The sequence below is a fragment of the Calidris pugnax genome, unplaced genomic scaffold (assembly GCF_001431845.1).
Source record: "Calidris pugnax isolate Ruff unplaced genomic scaffold, ASM143184v1 scaffold45, whole genome shotgun sequence".
In the NCBI taxonomy this organism is placed as follows: domain Eukaryota; kingdom Metazoa; phylum Chordata; class Aves; order Charadriiformes; family Scolopacidae; genus Calidris; species Calidris pugnax.
In genome coordinates this window covers 1,512,429-1,532,784 of record NW_015090764.1, presented here as the reverse complement: position 1 = coordinate 1,532,784, position 20,356 = coordinate 1,512,429, and the positions used below count along the sequence as shown (strand labels likewise).

Sequence of the window (20,356 nt, the reverse complement as noted above, 5' to 3'; positions counted from 1 at the left end):
CTTTTTTTTTTTTTTTTTTTTTTTTCTGGGAGGCCAGAAGAGAGGAGAACTGCGCAGGCTTTCCTTTTGTCTGAGGGCAGGCCTAGGGGATGGCTTTCCGAGGGAATTTGCCAAAGCGTTATGTTTAGGAAAGGAGCTTTGTAGTGTGTGTGTGTGTGTGATGGTAAGTATCGCATCAGAAGAACGACACAGCCTCCTGGAGCTTGTTTTCCTAGGGATGTCGCAGGAAATGGTGTCCATGGGTTTCGTAGCAGGGAATTCAGCTGGCAGAAGGCACCGTGAATGTTTTTAACCAATGCTCAACCTGTTCCTCTCGCATCAGGCTGTGTGTATGCACAGGATTCGGCTCCTCGCAGCTGCAAGGGTCAGGAGCTGTTTGAATGGGGGGCTGTGGGTGGGGTTTTTTTTGGAGCACAGGCAGGTATTTGGGAAACCATTTCCACAAAACCTGAAAAATAAAATTTCAATTACGCTGTGTATATTTTAATCTCAAATCAGGATCAAAATCTGAAGAAATCTAATGGAATCTAATGGATCATGCAAGTATTTTATTTTGAAAATGATGGAATATATTTGAGCCCTAGTGGGAGGTGTTCCTGTCCAGGGCAGGGAGGTTGGAACTCAATGATCTTTAAAGTCCTTTCTAACTCTAACCATTCTATGATTCTGTATCATTTTCTACATGAAATCCATACCCAGTAGAGCCATGGAACGTCTGTTGGGTTTTGCTGGTGTTACATAGTGATGACCAGAAGAGAAGGTGACACAGATTTTTATCAAGCAGAAGCTGTAGGTTCACGATTCTCTACCCTTCTGCTGGCTGCTTTGGCACGGGTGAAGGGGTGGGTTTGTGGCAGCCCCCCAGCAGAGGTGAGGGGAAGCAGGAGCCTGGAGAACCTTGGGGAGCAGGAGCAGGGACCCCAGTCCCTCTGTCGGGCTGGGAGCAGGGTCTGTACCACAGCGGGGGCAGTGGGGGCCTCTCCAGATGATGGAGCCAGTGCTGGAAAATAGTTCAAGACAACTTGCTTTTTTCTTACATACTTCTGTTTTAAAATGAGTTAAATGGGAAAGTTCATAGTCGAGTAGTTCTTCGAAGAGGAACAAAGGCTGACAGGTGGGAGAGGCATTTAGTTACTAGGTAGATCTATAAGGTTGGGGGTTTTTTTGTTTGTTTAAACTGTTCTTCCCCTGGCCTCTCTTGTCCCTGAAGTCTGGTGAAGAGATTTATTCCTACTGTGACTGCCTTCACTGCCACAGCGTGTCGCTGTCCCCTCTGCCCTTCAGCTGACAATGCCCCAAGAAATTGGATCTCCAGGGAATTGTTTGCCTGCACTTTATCAGACACATGGCACTTGCTCCGTCGGTCATTGCTCCTACCGCCCCGACTATTCTTAGTTCCGTCTCCTGCAGCGACCTCACCTTGCCCTTCAGGGCTCGGGGTGACCTCCTGTCATCACCTTACGGTGACACTTTCCCTCTGGGTACTTGTTCCTTTATGCTGAGTTGACTGCATGGTGTTTGCCCAGGCTCTTGGAATCTGTGTGCATCAAATAAAAGCTGTGCTATACCAGGACAGACCCAAACGTAGCGAAACTTAAAAATATTTATTTAAAAGACCTGTAGATGCGGTGCTGAGGGACATAGTTTAGTGGTGGACTTGGCAGTGCCACGTTAAAGGTTGGACTTGATGGTCTTAAAAGTTGTTTCCAACCTAAACAATTCTATGAGTCTATGAAATTTAAAAACATAATCCAGTTTCTGTGTCTAGTTCCAGTCCAGGTTTGGTCATCACTGTACTGCTGCAGTCGTTGCCATTGCTTATCCTTTCCCTACCCCCAAATTTACCATTTATGTTTTCGCATGTGCTCAATACTGAGTAAACATTCTTCCTTTCTCCAGTGGCGTTACTGGGCCCAGTAACTGTAAGGCCAGTTTGCTTGAGGGGGGTATTTATTCTTACAGCACTTGGGGTGATCCCATCCCCATTATATAGGTTGAGAAAGAGGCGCAGAAAACCTGTTCCCCAGGGTCCACCAAAGCCTGTTCCCCAGGGTCCACCAAAACCTGTTCCCCAGGGTCCACCAAAACCTTGTCCAGTGTCTCCCAGTTTCCACACTGGTGTCCAATGCGACCTGCTGTCCCACGGCTGGGTCACCGCTGTGCTCTGTGCCTGTAGAAACCACCCCCGACTTCCTTCTCTGCAGCCCTGGAGATGCTTCCCCCGTCACCTCCCCACCCCTCCTGAAAATCCCATATTAAATCCTACACGTTGATTGGATTTTTCAGGCAAGCGTGGCCCCCGTAGCTGCTCCTTTGCTGCGGGGAGGCGCTCGATGTGTGGGGGCTCCTCGGGATGTGACGGAGCGTGGAGGCGCTCGATGTGTGGGGGCTCCTCGGGATGCGACGGAGCGTTTTGGGGGGGGACACGGTGACCCCCGTGGTGGGGAGCATGAAGCAGGGGCTGGCTGTCACCCGCAGCAGCGTGCGGGGCGTTAATCCTCCTGACGTAAGCCCTGGATCATTTTTTCTCTCTTTCCTGATCAGCTGCTCGCCTGCGGGCGCAGCGGAGGGGAGCTGCTCCCCGGGCTGCGCGCGCTGCGTCACAGGAAGAGTGACTGAGAGAGGGGTGGCGGAAAGCAAAGGGACAAAGGTTAAAAAGATTGAAGCAATCTTGAGAAGTGCCATCGCTTCAAGGAGAAGCGCACGGGGCTCTTTGCAGTTTCCTCCTGCTGGGTTCTGAGCGGCGGTATTGAGGAAAATAAAATAGAAATAAGATAGCGGCAGCTGCACTAGACGAGTCACAAGCCGAAATCTGTTAATTCCTTCACTGAGACAGCATGGAGGATTCTGCAGAGCAGGGTCAGGAAATGAGATACCACATGCTGCAAAGGTAAGAATTCCAGATGTGGTTGTTCCCTTGGGGCGGCAGGGTCTGGGAGCGAGGCAGTCGGGCAGTTATGCACTGGAAATGCAGACTGATATTTTTCCGTGTTAATTTTATCCTCTGAAACCCAGCCAGTTGCCGGGAGGTCTCTGCGCATGCCGGCTGTGAGAAAGATGCTGGAATACATCTTAGCTGGAGAATCAGCCTTAAAGTTTGAGATTCTGCATAACTTCCAACCTCTCTGAACTGAGGATAGATGAGTGTTTTGGAAGTTCCTGCGTAACGAAACACTGCGGTTGTGACCTGGTGGTTAATAGGGATGGCTGTTACTAACTCAGCATTTATTCCGTTTTGTTTAGAGCTCGGTGTTCTTTCTTCCTTGCTGCCCAGCTTCTGCCTCTTACCCTGCAAAAAGAAAAAAAAATCTCTCCTGCTTTGATTATAACGTGCAGCCTGTGGTTGTTAGTAAATAAACTTAATGTTCCTGGTGTGCTTGCTGTCACAAATCAAACAGAACTGTCATTGCTTGTAAACTAGTGTTAGTGTGTTATTCTGGGTTTGTTGACATTTCACATGTAGCGGTATCTTTATGTGTGTAGCGGTGTCAGCTCAGCGGGATAGCTCACATTCATACACCTGCACAGATTCTGACCCCAAGATTTTAATCTTTTTTTCTGTTGTTGAGACTGCTCTCAATAAACCTGCAATGAACAAACTGTTGGACTGTGCTCCTTCCTTGCCATGGCCTAGATTCTGACCCTCTTTAAATACCCAAATTTAGTAGAAATTCAGCCTTAACTGCTGCCTTTCCTCTCTTTCTTGCCTGTTGGCTCCTGTCCTTGAATTCCTGGGCTGAGACTGTCACAGAGCAGTTTCAGAAGTCTTGCTTACAGTGACAAGTTTTAAGTTGAATGGCAATGTCTGTCTCTGAAAGTGCAGCTTCACTGGAGGAAGGAGAAGTCCACCAGGGGAAGAGCTGTTTCTATGTCCTGGAATGTCACTGGGAGATAGGCATCTGATTTTTTTAGCATGCTTTAAAATCACCCTAACAGTTTTCCTGTTACCTTCACTTCATCTGCTCTTGTCTTCATGGATTTTTCAGTCTCTTTCACTGTGCCTAGAACAGGTTTTCACTCCCCAGTTAAGCTCAAGCATTTGCAAGTCTGTAACTTGGAAGTTCTCCACCAGCCTGCCCATTTTTCTTGGGAATATCTCACGTGTGGGAGAGAAAGATTAATGTGTTAATGCAGAACACAAGGTCTGAAGTTCAAGTGCTGTAAATAGGCTTCCTCGCTGTTCTGGAAATCCTCATAAAGTCAGGGTTGTGCCGCAGGAGGATGTCACCAAAGCAGGTGGTGTGTACGAGGGCAGGGATGAAGGGAAGAATCTGCTCCATCCTCTGTGTGGTAGAGAAACAAGTCTTTATGGTGAGGTCTGGGCACTCATCTGGCCTTTCGTTCTTCTAGTACAGTTCTTGGTTGGTTGTACCAGGATTTGGTGTGTACCTTTTTGAAGCGGTTGTGCTAGATGACAGGACTCAAACTACTTGTTCAGGGCTTCTTTCACCAGCAAAGTTTTTGGTCAAAATACTGGTCCGTGGTGTTACTGAGCTCCTGATGGAGAGTTAAGGAGGGTCTGCATTCCACGTGGGCAAATCTTCACAGGCCATAATGGATTTATGGGGGAATGAGACGGGGAATCCGTGTGTTTCCTCTCAGGCCGTCACTGAGCATCTCTCATAGCAGCTCATTCAAGCCAGGCTGGTCCAAACCTCCGCTGGGGCAGTGAACCTCCACAGGCACAGCTCTGGGGCTACCTGTCCGTGGTGGCTGTGGTCAGAAGGAGACCTCTAGATGCTGTACGTGACTTGCCTTGTCCTTGGGTTGGTTTTTCCTTCTCCTCCAGCCATTCCAGTCGCTTTCTGCTTCGGCCTGTTCCATTTCCCAGTGGAGTTGCTCAATGGTACCAGCAGCTGATTAGGGCAGAGGTTCTTGATGGGTTTCCTTTGGCCAAAGGGTGGTCAGCAGGGCCCGTGTGGCTCCTGGGGACACGTGCTGCTGGCTACACAGCTGCTCCAGTGGCACCAGCCCCCTTGGTTGCTGATGGGTCTTTCCAAAGCGTGGAGTAGTTGTTTAAATACCTTCCCAATATTCACCTCTCCTTCCTACAAATCAGACCGTGTGTTATTTCTGTGGAAGCTGAATCATAGGAAAGAGAAGTGACTGTCCCCTTCCCACGCAGAAAGCGGGTGGCAGAGCAGGGAGTGGGGCTTGTCAGGCACAAAACTGGCTCTCGCTGTTTGCGGGAGAAGTAACGTGATTAATTTGTCCTCTCACTCTCAGAGCTTTTGAGGAAGGTATTAAAGACTGGATGGTGGCAAATGCTTGGCAAAAGATTTTAAGTAGCCAGTCACAGGGACTCTCATTTGCAGCTGGAGGTTTCTTTGCTGTGGTTCACCGACTGGATTTCCATATGGAGTTTGATCTTGATAACTTGTTTTACCACAGGCAAAACACGATGTCTTCATTTTCCAGCTTTCCTGGATGAATTGAGAGCAGTGTGATGGAGCCTTGTTGTTCTGTGCTGGGCAGCAATATACAGCGAACGTATCTACCTATTTATCTAGTAGAATAACCAGAATTTCTCCAGATAACCTGGTTTTTGCAGAGAGGTAGCTGCTAAAAAAGAGTAATCTCTGTAAAAGCTGAGGGACCAGGCCATGGTGGTTGGAGGCAAGGAGTGATTCTGCTTCTCTTCTTGAGCAGTATGGGCAAGGGGAACTTCACACATTATTTACATACTCTCCTCTGTTTGTGTACCTCTGCACTGCCACGTTGCTTTTTTGTGTCTCCCACAATCTCCTCAGGCCCAGTATGTCTGGTTTACACCTTGTAAAGCAAGGCCGGGAAAGGAAGAAAGCTGATGTGCAGCGGGATTTCACTGTGGCTTCTCCAGCAGAATTTGTTACTCGTTTTGGAGGGAATAAAGTTATTGAGAAGGTAAGTTACTGACCTTTTTGTCTTCAGCATATTGCATTTAGTTCTCTTCTCTTGAGCTGTGACTTCTCTCTGTATAAGGCTGTGCATTGCAAATATCAAAATATTAATATTCCTGAAGTTGGAAGTTAATACTTCTGCCTGTAATCATTGTGTTTCCACTTTATTTTATATGTGATAAGCAAACATCCAGTTGTTTTAGCTTAGTGTGACAGCAAAACCATTTGAGTGAGCTAGAGCACTTCTGCTGATACAAAAGGATTTATAGACGGATAGAACAAAAGTGGACTGCAAAAAACACTGAGATATATTTAAAATACATAATCATTTAATGGATGAGGTCTCTTCTTTTCAGCTGTCCAATGTTTTGGCCACTTGTTATGTCTGTTCTCATAGTGCCCTTCTGCTCTTTAATCCAAACAAAGGTTAATACATTAAAATCTTTATGGTTGAGCAAGAGCTGATTTCTGAATTGACTGATGGGCCATTAAATGTTCTTGCTGAATTGAACACTGGCTAACGAGACTGCACAGCCCCATAATTGGACCGAGAGCCTGTAGAGAAAGAACGGTTTTCATTATTCTTTAGTGTTTTGTGCTATTTAGACTCTTTGTCTCATCCCTGGTTCTAACGTGCTCAGGTCCTGATAGCAAATAACGGCATCGCGGCAGTGAAGTGCATGAGGTCCATCCGACGCTGGTCCTACGAGATGTTTCGAAATGAGCGGGCCATCAGATTCGTTGTCATGGTGACTCCCGAGGATCTGAAAGCAAACGCTGGTGAGTTCTAAAGAGTGTGAATTTGCCCAACCTTCTCCTCGTGCAGACCCCTGTGCCCACCAGGGTGCGAGAAGCAAAATGTACATCCGTGGCATCACTTTCTGTCAAGTAACAGATTTTTCTGGGGGAGGTCAAGTCCTTGCAGTGCTGTAGATTTAGGGCATTTTAGACCAAGTAGCGTTTATTAGATTTGCAACCTAAATGAGACCTTCTTTGTGTTTGCAGAGTATATTAAAATGGCAGATCACTACGTCCCGGTTCCAGGAGGACCGAACAACAACAACTATGCCAATGTGGAACTCATTCTCGACATTGCAAAGCGGATTCCCGTGCAGGTGAGAAGTGTCAGAGATAGTTTTCAAAACAGGAGGTTGGTTTGTTTATCTGGGGAAAAAGACAGGTCAGAGAAATTGAAATGACAAACCTATGCTAGCCCCAAAAGGCAGTGCATATTACAACACAGTGGATTTCCCAGTATGAATATCTGCAGGAGATAGAAGGTTTCCTGTTTCACTTTCCTGCACTTAGTTCTTCTTCAATGTCTTTCTTCGGTAGCTGCCTTTGACTTTTCTGTAAAATGCAATACACTGGCCCTTTTAAACTAAGCATATTGTAGAGTTCAGGAGGCTGGTCTGGTTATGAATGTTACGAAGCTGTTTTCAGTGAGGAAAATAAAGACTTGAAACATCTGCACATTTTCTAATTCTCCCCACTTTGTTGTTTTACTAAAACAAAGAGTGAATGATGTTACTTTCTTCTGCAGGCTGTGTGGGCTGGCTGGGGCCATGCATCTGAGAATCCGAAACTGCCAGAACTTCTCCACAAAAATGCAATTGCTTTCATGGGTGAGGATGTATACTGCTCATTGAACGTCCAGGCCTTGTTTTAAGATGGGAGGGTTTGCTGAGGGAAAATCCTGAATCTTAAATCTTACCACATATCAGCTGGGCACACAATACAGCTGAGAGGGAACAGTCTAGGAGGTTCCTGGTTCCAGCTGGTGAGGGAGCTGACGAGGGAGGGAGCACTGGTGGATCTGCTGTTTGTGAATAGAGAAGGACTTGCTGTCTTGGGCACAGTGACCATGACATGATAGAGTTCTCAATTCTCAGGGAAGCAAGGAGGGAAGCCAGCAGAATCACCATCACGGACTTCCAGAGGGCAGACTTTGGTCTTTTCAAGAGCCTGCTTGACAGAGTCCCTTGGGAGGCAGCCCTGAAGGGCAAAGGAGACCAGGAAGACTCGACTTTTTTCAATGAGGAAGTCTTAAAAGCGCAGGAGGAGGCTGTCAGGAGAAAAGCACAGCCTGGCTGAACAGAGAGATATGATCCTGACTCTGGAAAAAGAGAGAGTTTATGGCCTTGGGAAGAAGGGGCAGGACACTCAGGAAGATAACAAAGGTGCTGTAAGGCTTCGTAGGGAAAAGATTAGAAAGGCCAAAGCCCAACTAGAACTTAACCTGTCCTTGGATGAGAAAAACAATAAAAAGAACTTACATATTAGTAACAAGAGGAGGAGTCAGGAGAATCTCCATCCTCTATTGGATGTTGGAGGTAACATAGTGACAAAGGATGAAGAGAAGGCTGAGGTACTTAATGCCTTCTTGGCCTCCGTCTTTAGTAGTAGAGTTGGTTGTTCTTCGAGTTACCCAGGGAGGGGAGACCTTCTCGCTCTCTACAACTCCCTAAAAGGAGGGTGTAGCCAGGGGGAGTCGGTCTCTTCTCCCAAGTCACAGGTGATGGGACAAGAGGAAACGGCCTCAAGTTGTGCCAGGGGAGGTTCAGATTGGAGATTAGGAAATTTTTTTACATTGAAAGGGTTATTAAGCATTGGAACAGGCTGCCCAGGGAAGTGGTTGAGGCACCATCCCTGGAGATATTCAAAAGACAGGTTGGCCTGGTGCTGAGGGACATGGGTTAGTGATGGTTTTTTATCAGTCAGGTTGGCGGTTGGACTCGATGATCTTAAAGGTCCCTTCCAACATGGACAATTCTATGATTCTATAGCTTTGAATATTGTGAGATAGACAAATCAGAAAAGATTGCTGTTAGATCAGATTTTTTCAAAAGCTGAATGTCCCTGTTGTCATTTTAAAGAGGGTGCTTGTAGTTTGGTTTTATGGAAAGAGTGGAGTTTTCTGTGGACAGTGCCTGAAGTTTGTGGTGAGTTAGCAGTGTAGTTAACCAGGTGCCAGAGGTGTTTGCTGCAGTAAGTCTCATCTCCCAAACCACATGGATCTGAATATTGGATAAGGCTTTGGACACGTGCTGTGTTTAAAACTAAAGATGGACATGTGATAAAGTAATGGTCTGAACATACCCTGGGGAGAGTTGTATCGTGTTCTGGCTTCCAGCAGATCTTTTTATCTGGGGCGTGTTGAGCCGTAACCACAGAAATATTTTGGATGTTTGAAGAGGAGTGGATTTAAAAGCTGTATTTTAATTCCAGTTTAAATCTCTTACCGATCATAAACTACAGTCCCTTGCAAACCACATTTCAAGTAAAATCAGGGCACTGAATTATGATTCCAGTAGCGTGTGACGTGCACCTCTAACACCAGTTACTGGTACCTGCCCTCCCTTTGAGAGCAGACCCAGCCTGAGGACACACGGACAGAGTGGCGCCTTCAAGACCCGTTTGCCAAGACTTCTTTAACAGGATGGGCACTTACCAGGCTGTTATGATGTGTCTGTGGTGGCATCACTGTATTTTCCATGGCCCTTTACTCCTTGACTTCTTGGTCAAAACTACTCCAGTCTGTTTGCTTTTAGTGTCCTGGCTGCTGCAGCTCACGCTCTCTGTTTTGGTTCAGAAATGTTGATTTATATCAGTGGCGTGCAGCAACCCTGCTCTTACATGGAACCTAAATTACATTTCTGGACATTTCCCTAATGTCTGGTGTCTGTTGTGTCTCTCTCATGCATTGATTTTGCTTTTTGCAGGTCCTCCAAGCCAAGCCATGTGGGCCTTAGGAGATAAAATTGCTTCTTCAATCGTGGCTCAGACAGCCGGCATTCCAACTCTTCCCTGGAGCGGCAGCGGTAAGAAGGAAATCGCCCTTTGTTTATCAAGATTATTCTCATCTTTTATTTTTTTTTTTTCCCACAACACATCTAATCTTTCAGAAGTTTCTGTGCACAAAAAGATGTTTCAAGATATGTTCCATCTGTTTAGGGTTTCAAATTTGTATTATCTGAGGCTTAGGTGTAGTGACTGCGATATATATGGAGGCAAAATATACACGTTGTGTACCCTGCTGTGTGTCTAACGGTACAGCTGCAATACCTGCCATTTCTGCAGCTGCTCCTTTTCTAGCATAAACCGTGTAGTTTTGGAGCACACCAGCCAATACTGTGCTTCCATGGGAGCTCTGGACAGTTTCAAAAGACTGTAAATAACAACCTGTTGCTCAGAATTGCATGAGGTAAACGAAGGAGGATATAACTCGGTGGATGTAAAGATCTGCTCCCCGGAAAACAGAAATACCTGTTTGCATTCTGCATTTCTTCTTTTGTAAAAGTTTCCAAACTATTTCCTTGTGGAACTACACTGTTTGTTTCGCCAGTGTCTGGTGTGTGAGCTCTCCCTGGGCCTTGCAGCAGAATGAGCGAAGGAAATAATGCTTATGTTTCAGGTCTTCGAGTGGACTGGCAGGAAAATGACCTCCAGAAGCGTATCTTGAATGTTCCTCAGGAGCTGTATGAAAAAGGCTACGTGAAAGATGCGGATGATGGACTGCGGGTAGGTGGCTACTATTTTGGAGATGTTTGAGGTCCTGCTGCAGGCACACCTGGAGAGACCTAGGGCTTTAATTTATTTTAAAGGGAGTACAAACTAGAACTATTCTGAGTCCTGGAAATTGGAACATGATCTTTCACACACCATCTTTGGACCCAGCCTGCAGGGTTAGGTGAGAATTAGGAGAAAAAGACAAAATATGGGAACAAAGTTGTATTTCATTAAGGACTCTCTTCTGCTTTTTGTTTAATGCAGGAAGAAGGTGTTTTTAATAAAGACCCATGACCTCACACTTGGTTATATTTTTTATTAAGTTTTCCTTTGAGGAAGACTTCTAGAATAAGAAGCATTCCTGGGACAGGACAAGGGTTTGGGAATTTTCCTTTGTGAAGAGAAGGGGTGGTGTATCTCATTTTCCCATGTTACCCAGTTTCAAGATTTGTCTGTATTTCAAAAAATCGTTTCTGTGAATGCATAAATTTAATGGCATGAAGCACCAACAAAAGACTTTGAGATGACTTTGTGAGGCTGGAGTTCTCTGCAGTCACAAATCACTGCTGATTTTTCCAGCTCCGGGCACTCTCTCAATCTGGAATATTTGGTTTCTATCCCATTCGTGATTTGGTTGCTAAATAGAGTCAGAGATGGAAGCTTGGACACAGATCAGCAGGGAAATAACAATCTTTTCAACTTGGTTCTGCTGCCTTTTTGTACTTACCCGTGTTTTTCTGCCCGTGTTGACCAGGCTGCTGAGGAGGTTGGCTACCCTGTCATGATCAAGGCTTCTGAAGGAGGAGGAGGAAAAGGAATCAGGAAAGTTAACAACGCAGATGACTTCCCCAACCTATTTAGACAGGTAACTTTTCCCATTGATTTGTACTATCTTGTTCGAAATGTTCAGGTTGGATGATTCTGAGGGCACTGAGTCGGAAACGTTAAAGAACTGAGAACATCTGCATGATGTATCAGAGCCTGTTCAGCTACTTTTGAATCATGCGTTTGTGCTTTCTTTGCTCTGGATGTTGGTAGGGTTCCAATATATCTACATATCCAATACAGTTGTTTTGTGCTTTCTTTGCTCTGGATGTTGGTAGGATTTCAATGTATCTACATATCCAATACAGTTGTCAAATGCCCAGACATCATAGGAGATGCTGAAAAAATCCAAGTTCTGGAGGGCATCTGCAGTGTAACTCAAAAACGCTGAGGGACACAGGCCTTCTTTAGTTTTTGGTTTATTTAGGCAGGCTGAGAGGAATGGAAACGGCACTGTAATTTCATACAAGACAATAAAGGGTATTTTCAGCCTTAAGTGGCCCGGGGAAAATATGGATGTTCCTTGTTTAAAAAATTACCTTGGGATGGTTGTGACTAAGACAGCTGTTGACAAACAGCGATGTGCCCGTTGATGCGCTGTCTCTGTCGTAGGTTCAAGCTGAAGTCCCGGGCTCTCCCATCTTTGTGATGAGACTGGCCAAACAGTCCCGCCACCTGGAGGTGCAGATCCTGGCGGATCAGTACGGCAACGCCATCTCGCTCTTTGGCCGGGACTGCTCCGTGCAGCGCAGGCACCAGAAGATTATTGAGGAAGCACCCGCTTCCATTGCGACTTCGGTGGTGTTTGAGCACATGGAGCAGGTGAGAGTGGCACAGCAAGTTCTCTTTTCCTTCTGAGACTCCAGAAACAGGCAGGACTGTTTTTTTCTTTCTTAACATCAGCAAGAGTTTTGTATTGTCGAATCTTTTGAAGGAGCAGCACAGGGCTGTGTCTTAAACTGTTTAATGTGGGCAGCCACTCACATTTCCGACTGTTTTGGTTTTGTTTTGTTTTTTTTTAACATCAGCAAGAGTTTTGTATTGTTGGATCTTTTAAAGGAGCAAGATAGGGCTGTGTGTCTTAAACTGTTTAACCACTCACATTTCCAAAACTGAGTCCATCATGTGCTGAAAAATAGCTCTAGATCCCCCTTCAAAAATGTGTACACCCCAAAAATAGGAGGGAAGCGTGGTTTAAATGTGTATTGTCATATTAAAAGCAAGCTGCAGGAGTTGTATGAATTATTTAATGCTGAGTATTATAAATGTTTGCTTCAAACTCTGCCTTCTGTAAATTGTCAATGAAATAACCTGGAAATCAGAACTCCTGAGCCACGTGCTTTTCTCTGAGCAGCTCTCAGGCCTGTTACAAGCTTTTGGATGTTTGAGAATACCATCAAAAAAGGTCAAATAACTCTTCTTTCCTGTACCCCAGTGTGCGGTGAAGCTTGCCAAAATGGTGGGCTACGTGAGCGCGGGCACGGTGGAGTATCTGTACAGCCAGGATGGCAGCTTCTACTTTCTGGAGCTGAACCCCCGCCTGCAAGTGGAGCACCCCTGCACCGAGATGGTGGCTGACGTTAACCTGCCGGCAGCGCAGCTCCAGGTGAGTCAGTGCCCTGCTCCTGGAGCTTTCAGAAGTGCTCAAGCTCCTTATGTTGGAGAGGCCCTGAGCGTGAAAAACCTGTTCCGCTGAAGCTTTGGTAAAACAGGGGGGCGGACTCTTGTCTGAGTCACAGCCAGGGTTTCTGTGTTAAAACTGGATCGCACCCTGACGTTATGCAGATGAGTAGATCTTGGTACTGATAGAGGAGAGAACATACAGAAAATATTAGAGAGCTCTACTAAATATGGCCTCTAGCCTCACGTGCAGATAGGTGATACCTGACTCCCCCACATTCCCTTCTCTATAAAAATATCCAATAACTCAAAGGCCCATTTTGGAACTTTCTCAGCTTGGGATTTATCTTCCGTGGCTGGAGCAAAGCTTCATTTGTTATTCCAGAATATATTTGCATCCCTTCTGTTATGACTGTTTCACTAAGTTATAGCTCTATCATTTGGCTCTTTATGATTTGGAAAGCAAAGAAAGGTTATTTTCTCATCATTTCTCCTCGACCGCTCAGATGGGCCTTCAGCTAGGAGTGTGAAGGGAAGCAATCGAGGATTAAAACATAGAGGTAGGAAAACTGATTTAAGGAAAGGTTGTGTGTAAAAAAAAGCCTGTCTCAACAATCGTTAGCCATGCGTAGTTCAACTTTAAGCTCTGAAATTATTTTGTGAACTGAGTTGGCTTCTGAGGCGAGCAGAGCAACAAGATGCTGTGCCAGTTTAGAGCAGCGCATTGCCCACTCTGCCTCCGAGGGACACCGGCCTCTTCCTGCAGTTACTAATGATGAAAGGAGGGAAAAAAGAAGAGACAATTGGATTTTTCGTCTTTCAGCAAGCTCAGCAGTTGTTTGAAGTTCAGGAAAGTCACCTGGATCCTTTTAATTTTGATGAGCACTTTTGACGAGCTCTGGCTTCCAGAGCAATCGTTTCCAGCTCTCCAAGCCCCTCACTCACAGCAGATACCTCCTCCCAGCTGAGGTCCCTGCTCTTCAGCCTTTCTGCAAAACAGGATTTGTGCCTGATAATTAGGTACTAGAATAGGCAAAATGACCGAGAATTTCCCCTGGTTTATTGCTTTTTCAAGAAGTCATCACAGTGCATGACAGCTATGGCCTGCATGAACCAGTCAGCTTTTTGTTGTTCCGATCCCCAAAGCAGTGAGGGAATCCACAGATCCTGCAGAAAGTGTTTATTGCACTGCCCTGGCTGATCTGTCTCTTGGACATCCCCACCGGACTCCCTGGGTGCTGCTGTGCTGCCTCTCTCTTCTCAGCCCTGGTCTTCTCCACCAGTGGATGGATTCCATGGTCCTCTTTCCCTCTTACACCCCATTAGGGGCTCAACGGGCTGTTGTACTTCCATTTTCTCAGCTCTCCCATTCTTACCATCTCACTTTCTCTCTAGTTTCTTTCTTGTCCCTCCTGTTTCCATTTCAAAGTTATAGGATTGAGGGTAGAGGAAACAGACACTTGCACTGTCCTGTCTTGGGAGCTGCTCAGGAGCAGGATCATCTTTGGTTTTGGCCGGAGCCTTCTCTCAGCGGGTCACTCCAGTAGCTCTGTGTCTGTATTTGCCAGACACTGGGAGTTTTGTAACTGGTCCGATGCTTTCCTCATTGTTTGGGCACTGTTCTTCGTATTGCTGATGCTAAATATAATTTCACAGAGCGGCGTGTTGGTGTTGTAACCAGTTTGGTCTTTTGTCTGCTGGTGTCTGGCTATTAAACAGCTGAAGTAAATGGTTAAGCTAAAGCTCAGCCTTTTTGAACCGTAGCTGTAAAAAAAAATACCCCAGCTACTGAACAGAACAAGTGGGACTTTACTCCATAGGGATAGAGCCAGCAGCCAGTTCTGCAGGTTACTTTCTCTGCAGTTTATAGTTCCAAAATTCCACAGTTTCCTGTAACCAGTTAAGGACCTTGTGTCTCACTGGGACCTTAGTATATTTTTAACAGGCCGAATGCACACCCATCCTCAGCTGACCCAGCACTGGCCAGCTTTCTCTGGAGCCTTTTAATCAGTCAATGGAAAATACTGGCTGAAGGGCTTAAGGTGGATATTACACTGAGCTCAGCTGTCCTGAGGAATACGAATGTGTCAGTGGAGAAGGCTCACCTCAGAAAACAGGAGTGAATATTGCTGTACTGGAACTGCAGCATCAGCTTCTAGAGTATTGGTACAATTAATTCTTCTCTGTGAGGAGAGAAACTTAGTGGTAGTTATTATTTTATTATTATTATTAGGTGATTATTATTTTTTCTCCTTAGATTGCCATGGGTATTCCCCTCCACCGGATCAAGGATATCCGAGTGATGTACGGTGTTTCTCCGTGGGGAGATGGAACCATTGATTTTGAGAATTCAGCCCATGTCCCCTGCCCACGTGGCCACGTCATCGCTGCCCGTATCACCAGTGAGAATCCTGACGAGGTGAGTGTTGTACATCCTGTAGTTACCCATCACACTCTGGTAGCTGTAGGCTTTGCACCTGGGTTCAGTCCCTGCTGCTGATCCTGAAAAGTTTGGCACCAAGTTTAAAAGATTCTTCCCTAATCTCACTGATGGTTCTTTAGACACAGCCTGAACTTGCAGCACAAAGAGGTGCTCTAGCCTTTAGCACTCTAATGGCTTCCCTAATTCTGCATTATTTACTTTTTCTTTAGGATGTATAGCAATGTCTGTCTGTCTTTACAGGGGTTTAAGCCCAGTTCTGGTACAGTTCAGGAACTGAATTTCCGCAGCAATAAGAATGTCTGGGGCTATTTCAGTGTTGCTGCTGCAGGAGGGCTCCATGAATTTGCCGATTCTCAGTTTGGTCACTGCTTCTCTTGGGGAGAAAACCGTGAAGAAGCTATTTCGTAAGTAGTCAGAATAGTGCTAGAACCTTGGAAATTGCTTGGTTTGCTCCTCTTTAATCCAAAGTGCCATGGATAAAACATAACACCTTATTTCTGGGAGTTTTAAAAGGAAGTTTCCATCTCTTTACCTTGTTTCCCACATCACAGTCAGGCTTCTCATCCTGTCTCACTTTGCAATTCCACTGTGTTGTACACACGTTTTTACACTTTTTGCTTACTTCTCTTTACTTTTTTCCTTTCTGTTTCATTCCTGCCTTGTTTACCTGCTGCTGGGGTATGATACAGCTCCTGTTGTGTTGAAGTCCCTCCTTGAAAGCATTCTGGTGGCAGGCTTCAAACAGGAAAAACATTGATAACTTGTGTTCCAGTGCCTTTTAATGGTTTATAAACCACTGAGTGTGGTGTGGAACAGTAAAGCTTCTGGTCATAAGAGAGGACTGTCCAACCTGTCATCCATGATGTTTTTCATCCGTGGCCTTTCTCTGTTCCATTCTGGGTGGGATGGAGACCAGGTCTGTCTGTCTCTTGTGTGCCTCTGACGTGTGGTAGATGCCTCGATGTTGATAGCAGTGGGAAGCCCTGATCTCATAGCTGGTGTGAGCTGAGCTGCTCTTCACACCAGCAGAAGATTGAAGAAAATCAATATTCTTTCATTCCCAAGCACGTCATGTAGGATCTTGCTCCAATGCACATGCTTTTCTGCTATTCCTTCACACTGCTTTTTCCCAGCAGCTCATGGGGAACTACAGAGTTCCCAATGGGCATGTTACTGCTAGTATGGGATGGATAATAGGTATTTTTTTCCTCTTTCAGAAACATGGTAGTGGCTTTGAAGGAGTTGTCCATCCGAGGGGATTTCCGAACCACTGTTGAGTACTTGATTAAACTGTTGGAAACGGAAAGCTTTCAGCAGAACCGCATCGACACCGGCTGGTTGGATCGCCTTATTGCTGAGAAAGTTCAGGTGTGGCTTCTTGCTTTAGGGGACTACAGATGGGAGTGAGGAGGAGAAGGGGATGGGGGTGAACTTGGTGCATCCTGCTTGCAAGAGGACAAGGAGTGAGGAGTGGTTAATGTCTGCTGACCACTTCATTCATACACATTGTCACTGGCATTAATTCTTATTTATATCAAAATCCTAAGTCATTTGTGTTGGGGAAAGGTGGTCTTTAAGTTGCCCAGAAAAGCATCCTAGTGTGAATTAAGGCTAGGCCTCAAGATTTGATCCAAGAAGGAAAAAATGTGGTTTTATTTTAAGGAGTTACAGGGGAAATTGCTTCTATATAGTGTTGCCATGGACGCTATACCAGCTTATTTTAGAGAGAGGTTGGCAGTGAACCAAAAACAGAGCTGGGACTGTTGATTCTTCACATGGGTGTCCAGAATGGACTGAAGCTAATGGAGATGCAATGGTGTTACGTTCCCTTCCCTTCCAGGCGGAGCGGCCTGACACCATGCTGGGGGTGGTGTGTGGGGCTCTGCACGTGGCCGACGTCAGCTTCCGAAACAGCGTCTCAAACTTCCTGCACTCTCTAGAAAGGTAAAATTGCAAACTGCTCTGGAATCTGGTAGACAGTTGATAAGCAGAGAGTAATTAGTTTCGATTTACAAGTTTTGTTCAAGTGCAGTCCCGTTCAGAAATGCACAGAGCTGGTTATCTGCTGACTGGTCTCTGGCCCCAGGAAGCTGTTTATCTGCTGGCCTAAGAAAACTGGCAGATAACTGTGCATCTCTGCAAAATACCCCCTGCTGCTTGCACAGATTGATTGGTTTGGTTTCTGGCAGTTTTGGCAAAAGCTTACAGAAATGACTCAGAAATGTGAAGTTCTTTGTGTACTGCTAGGACAGCATCAGAGAGCCTTGAATCGCCAGATATTGTCTTCCTCATGTTTTGAGGATTGATTTAGTTTTCCAGGTTTGACATAATTTTCCAAACTGAATGTTTCCCACTAGTACTTAGAAAACCTCCTCTGCTCCTGCTGGCTTTAAAGTAGAGCTGGAACAGCAGGGAAACCAGCTGTAACGCTCTGTCAGGCTAAACCTGGCGTGATCCGGGCAGGTCTGCCCTGAAGTGGATTCTTCCCCTAAGTGTCCCGTTGGTGAGTCCATACATAAACACAGCTGCAGGGGAAAAAGCCACTTTATGCCTATGTTAAGTCATGGTACATGTTCTGTAATCCAGGCCGTGGTGTTCCTTCTGCAGACTCTTCTCTCAGGCACCAGTGGGTGTGTGGAGAGGAGAGTAAAGCTGGTGTGTGTGCTGCAGAGAGATGGGTGGCTTTGGCAAACTGCTCCGTGTGTCTCCTAAGAAGAGAGGGTTTAAAAGCCTACTCCCATCTCTCTGCTAGTGTTTTCCAAATTCTTCCCTGCCTCTTTGACCCTGCGTGGGCCCCTGAGAGCCGTTTGGTGGCTTCTAGAAGACCAATTTTGTTTCATACTTCTTTTCAAGGGGCCAAGTCCTGCCTGCTCATACTCTGCTGAACACTGTGGATGTGGAACTCATCTATGAAGGACGGAAATACGTGCTGAAGGTACGATGCAGAGCGTGGAAACCCATCAGCTTCTCATTTTCAGTTGGAAATGTCTGTGTTCTGCTCTGGCTTAATCTTTGTAATACATGTAATTATTGGAATTAAATCTGTGCAGGGTTTATTTTCTCTGCTTTAGCGGGGTTAAGAAATGAGTACAATCTCCCTTATGGTAATACCCCATCACATCTTTCCATTGCAATATCTCTGTGTGTCTCTGTAAACATTTAAACCTTCCGGGGTCAAGAAATGCTCTGCGTTGGGTGAGGAATAGCTTGTTACAGGCAGACTGCTGCCTCTTGGTTCACCAAAACTTTCAGCTGATGTTTCTGAATAAGCAGATCTACTCTGCTGTTGTTTGAGGCCAGTTTCATCCGTGTGACAGAATTTGTAGCAATTTTTCCCTTTAGTGTTGCTTTTTCTTTGCAGTGTGCAAAAAAGAGTGTTAGAAATACTCTTTAAAGGTTGTGAAACCAAGCATACAAAAGTTAGGAAATAGTAGATTTAAGATTGCCTGTGCAACCTTCATTAGCTTCCTTGGGCAAACGTATTGTGGTGAAGCTTTTAAGGACATCAGCACCTACTGTTTTTTGCAGGTTTAAGTATTCTGCACCCCTGCACCTCCATGATTTTACCTTGGCACCCCTTTGGTGAGAGGCACTGAACAGCAGCTGAAGTGTGCTTTGAGTGCTTTACCCAGCTTCAGATGGGATCTCTCTGGCAGGGACTGAGATAGGATCCCTTTTTCCAGGGAGAGCTTTAGCTGTTTTCTCTGTGAGGCAACCTCTCTCTTTTTTTCCCAAATTATCTCATTCATTATGCAACTGTAGTTCACTACTGTCACTTTTACGTAGATCAGGGTGAAGAAATGGCGTATGATTGTGCAATCAAACTTGTACAATTAACACATAACTGAGAGTGGATTAAATCAAGATTCATGGACAGCATTAGTTCTGGCATCCCTTGACTGCGAAATGCTTTGTGATCCCAGGGGTTTTTTTGCATTGTTTTTTTCTGTCTTAACATGAAAACAAATGGCCCTGTTCTGCTTCTTTAGCTCCCTCTCTTGCAGTGCTTGGAACACTCTGTGTGTTGTGGCAGCCCAGGCTGCTGTTGTGTCAATGCTGTGTTTATTCCATGTGTACTGTTCTTGTGGATCCCCAGGTGACCCGACAGTCTCCCAATTCCTACGTGGTCATCATGAACAGCTCCTGTGTGGAAGTCGACGTGCACCGCCTGAGTGATGGGGGACTGCTCCTGTCCTACGATGGCAGCAGCTACACTACCTACATGAAAGAAGAAGTAGACAGGTACCAGCCCATAAAGATGTTTAACATTTACATAGAAGCCAAAATTAGGTGTACTTGTAACTTTATGCTTCCCAAAGATCAGCTGGGGATGGAATTCTCCCCTAGGAAGAGATTACTGGATGTATTATGAATGAGTTTAAAGAGGAAAGTTGCCCTCACCTGAAGAACAGACCTTGGCTACTGATAGAAGAAACACCTGAATATGTACCAATGTGGAGTTCATATTCTGCTCGTTCTTTAAAAGTGCCCTTTTGGATTATAGAAAAAAAACAAAACAAAACACAAGCAAAAACCAAATGGACAAAAAAATGCCAAAAACCAGAACATGAAAATCTTTAAATTCCTGGAAACTCCACAACTGCCTTAGAAATAAATACAAGATTTACTCGTTCAGTGTATTCCCTCAGAATTCCCTGCAGGGATCAGAGCCATGAGGTGAGTCCATGTCCAGCTTCTGGACTGTGACCCACTGCCCCCTCTGCTGGTTTCTGTTCTGGTCAGAGTACAAAGAGTTTGGGTAACTTTCTGTGTTGGAAAATGCGATAAAATCTCAACCTCTCAGTCTGCTACTTGGGTTCATCCCGTTCTTTTTCCTGTTGCTCCATATACAAGAGGATTTTGCATAAGGTGGGCAGTTTGGCATCAAGAATTTAGTGTCACAGGAAATGGTGTTGCAGTGATTTGTCCCATTCCTCCCTAGGTATCGCATCACTATAGGTAACAAGACCTGTGTGTTTGAAAAGGAGAATGACCCCTCCATTCTGCGCTCGCCCTCGGCTGGGAAGCTTATCCAGGATGTGGGGGAGGACGGGGGGCACGGGGTCGCAGGCCAGTGCTT

At 45.6% G+C, this 20,356-nt stretch overlaps 1 protein-coding gene across 2 annotated transcripts in view; it reads left to right on the top strand.

Annotated features, from left to right (window-relative positions):
- The window catches only part of ACACA (acetyl-CoA carboxylase alpha), a 138,337-nt gene that overhangs the window by 11,311 nt on the left and 106,670 nt on the right, over window positions 1-20,356 (top strand). The window contains exons 1-16 of one of the 2 annotated variants that reach the window (XM_014959519.1): window positions 2,659-2,890; window positions 5,751-5,883; window positions 6,521-6,659; window positions 6,885-6,994; window positions 7,423-7,504; window positions 9,602-9,700; window positions 10,294-10,400; window positions 11,143-11,253; window positions 11,826-12,035; window positions 12,649-12,819; window positions 15,091-15,252; window positions 15,517-15,680; window positions 16,494-16,644; window positions 17,117-17,220; window positions 18,130-18,211; window positions 19,373-19,518. In XM_014959519.1, coding sequence (XP_014815005.1) covers window positions 2,838-2,890; window positions 5,751-5,883; window positions 6,521-6,659; window positions 6,885-6,994; window positions 7,423-7,504; window positions 9,602-9,700; window positions 10,294-10,400; window positions 11,143-11,253; window positions 11,826-12,035; window positions 12,649-12,819; window positions 15,091-15,252; window positions 15,517-15,680; window positions 16,494-16,644; window positions 17,117-17,220; window positions 18,130-18,211; window positions 19,373-19,518 — 2,024 coding nt within the window. In that variant the 5' untranslated portion in view covers window positions 2,659-2,837. Of the gene's footprint in view, window positions 1-2,658; window positions 2,891-5,750; window positions 5,884-6,520; window positions 6,660-6,884; window positions 6,995-7,422; window positions 7,505-9,601; window positions 9,701-10,293; window positions 10,401-11,142; window positions 11,254-11,825; window positions 12,036-12,648; window positions 12,820-15,090; window positions 15,253-15,516; window positions 15,681-16,493; window positions 16,645-17,116; window positions 17,221-18,129; window positions 18,212-19,372; window positions 19,519-20,356 lie in introns of those variants that run through there. The other variant, XM_014959434.1, reaches the window with a different exon arrangement.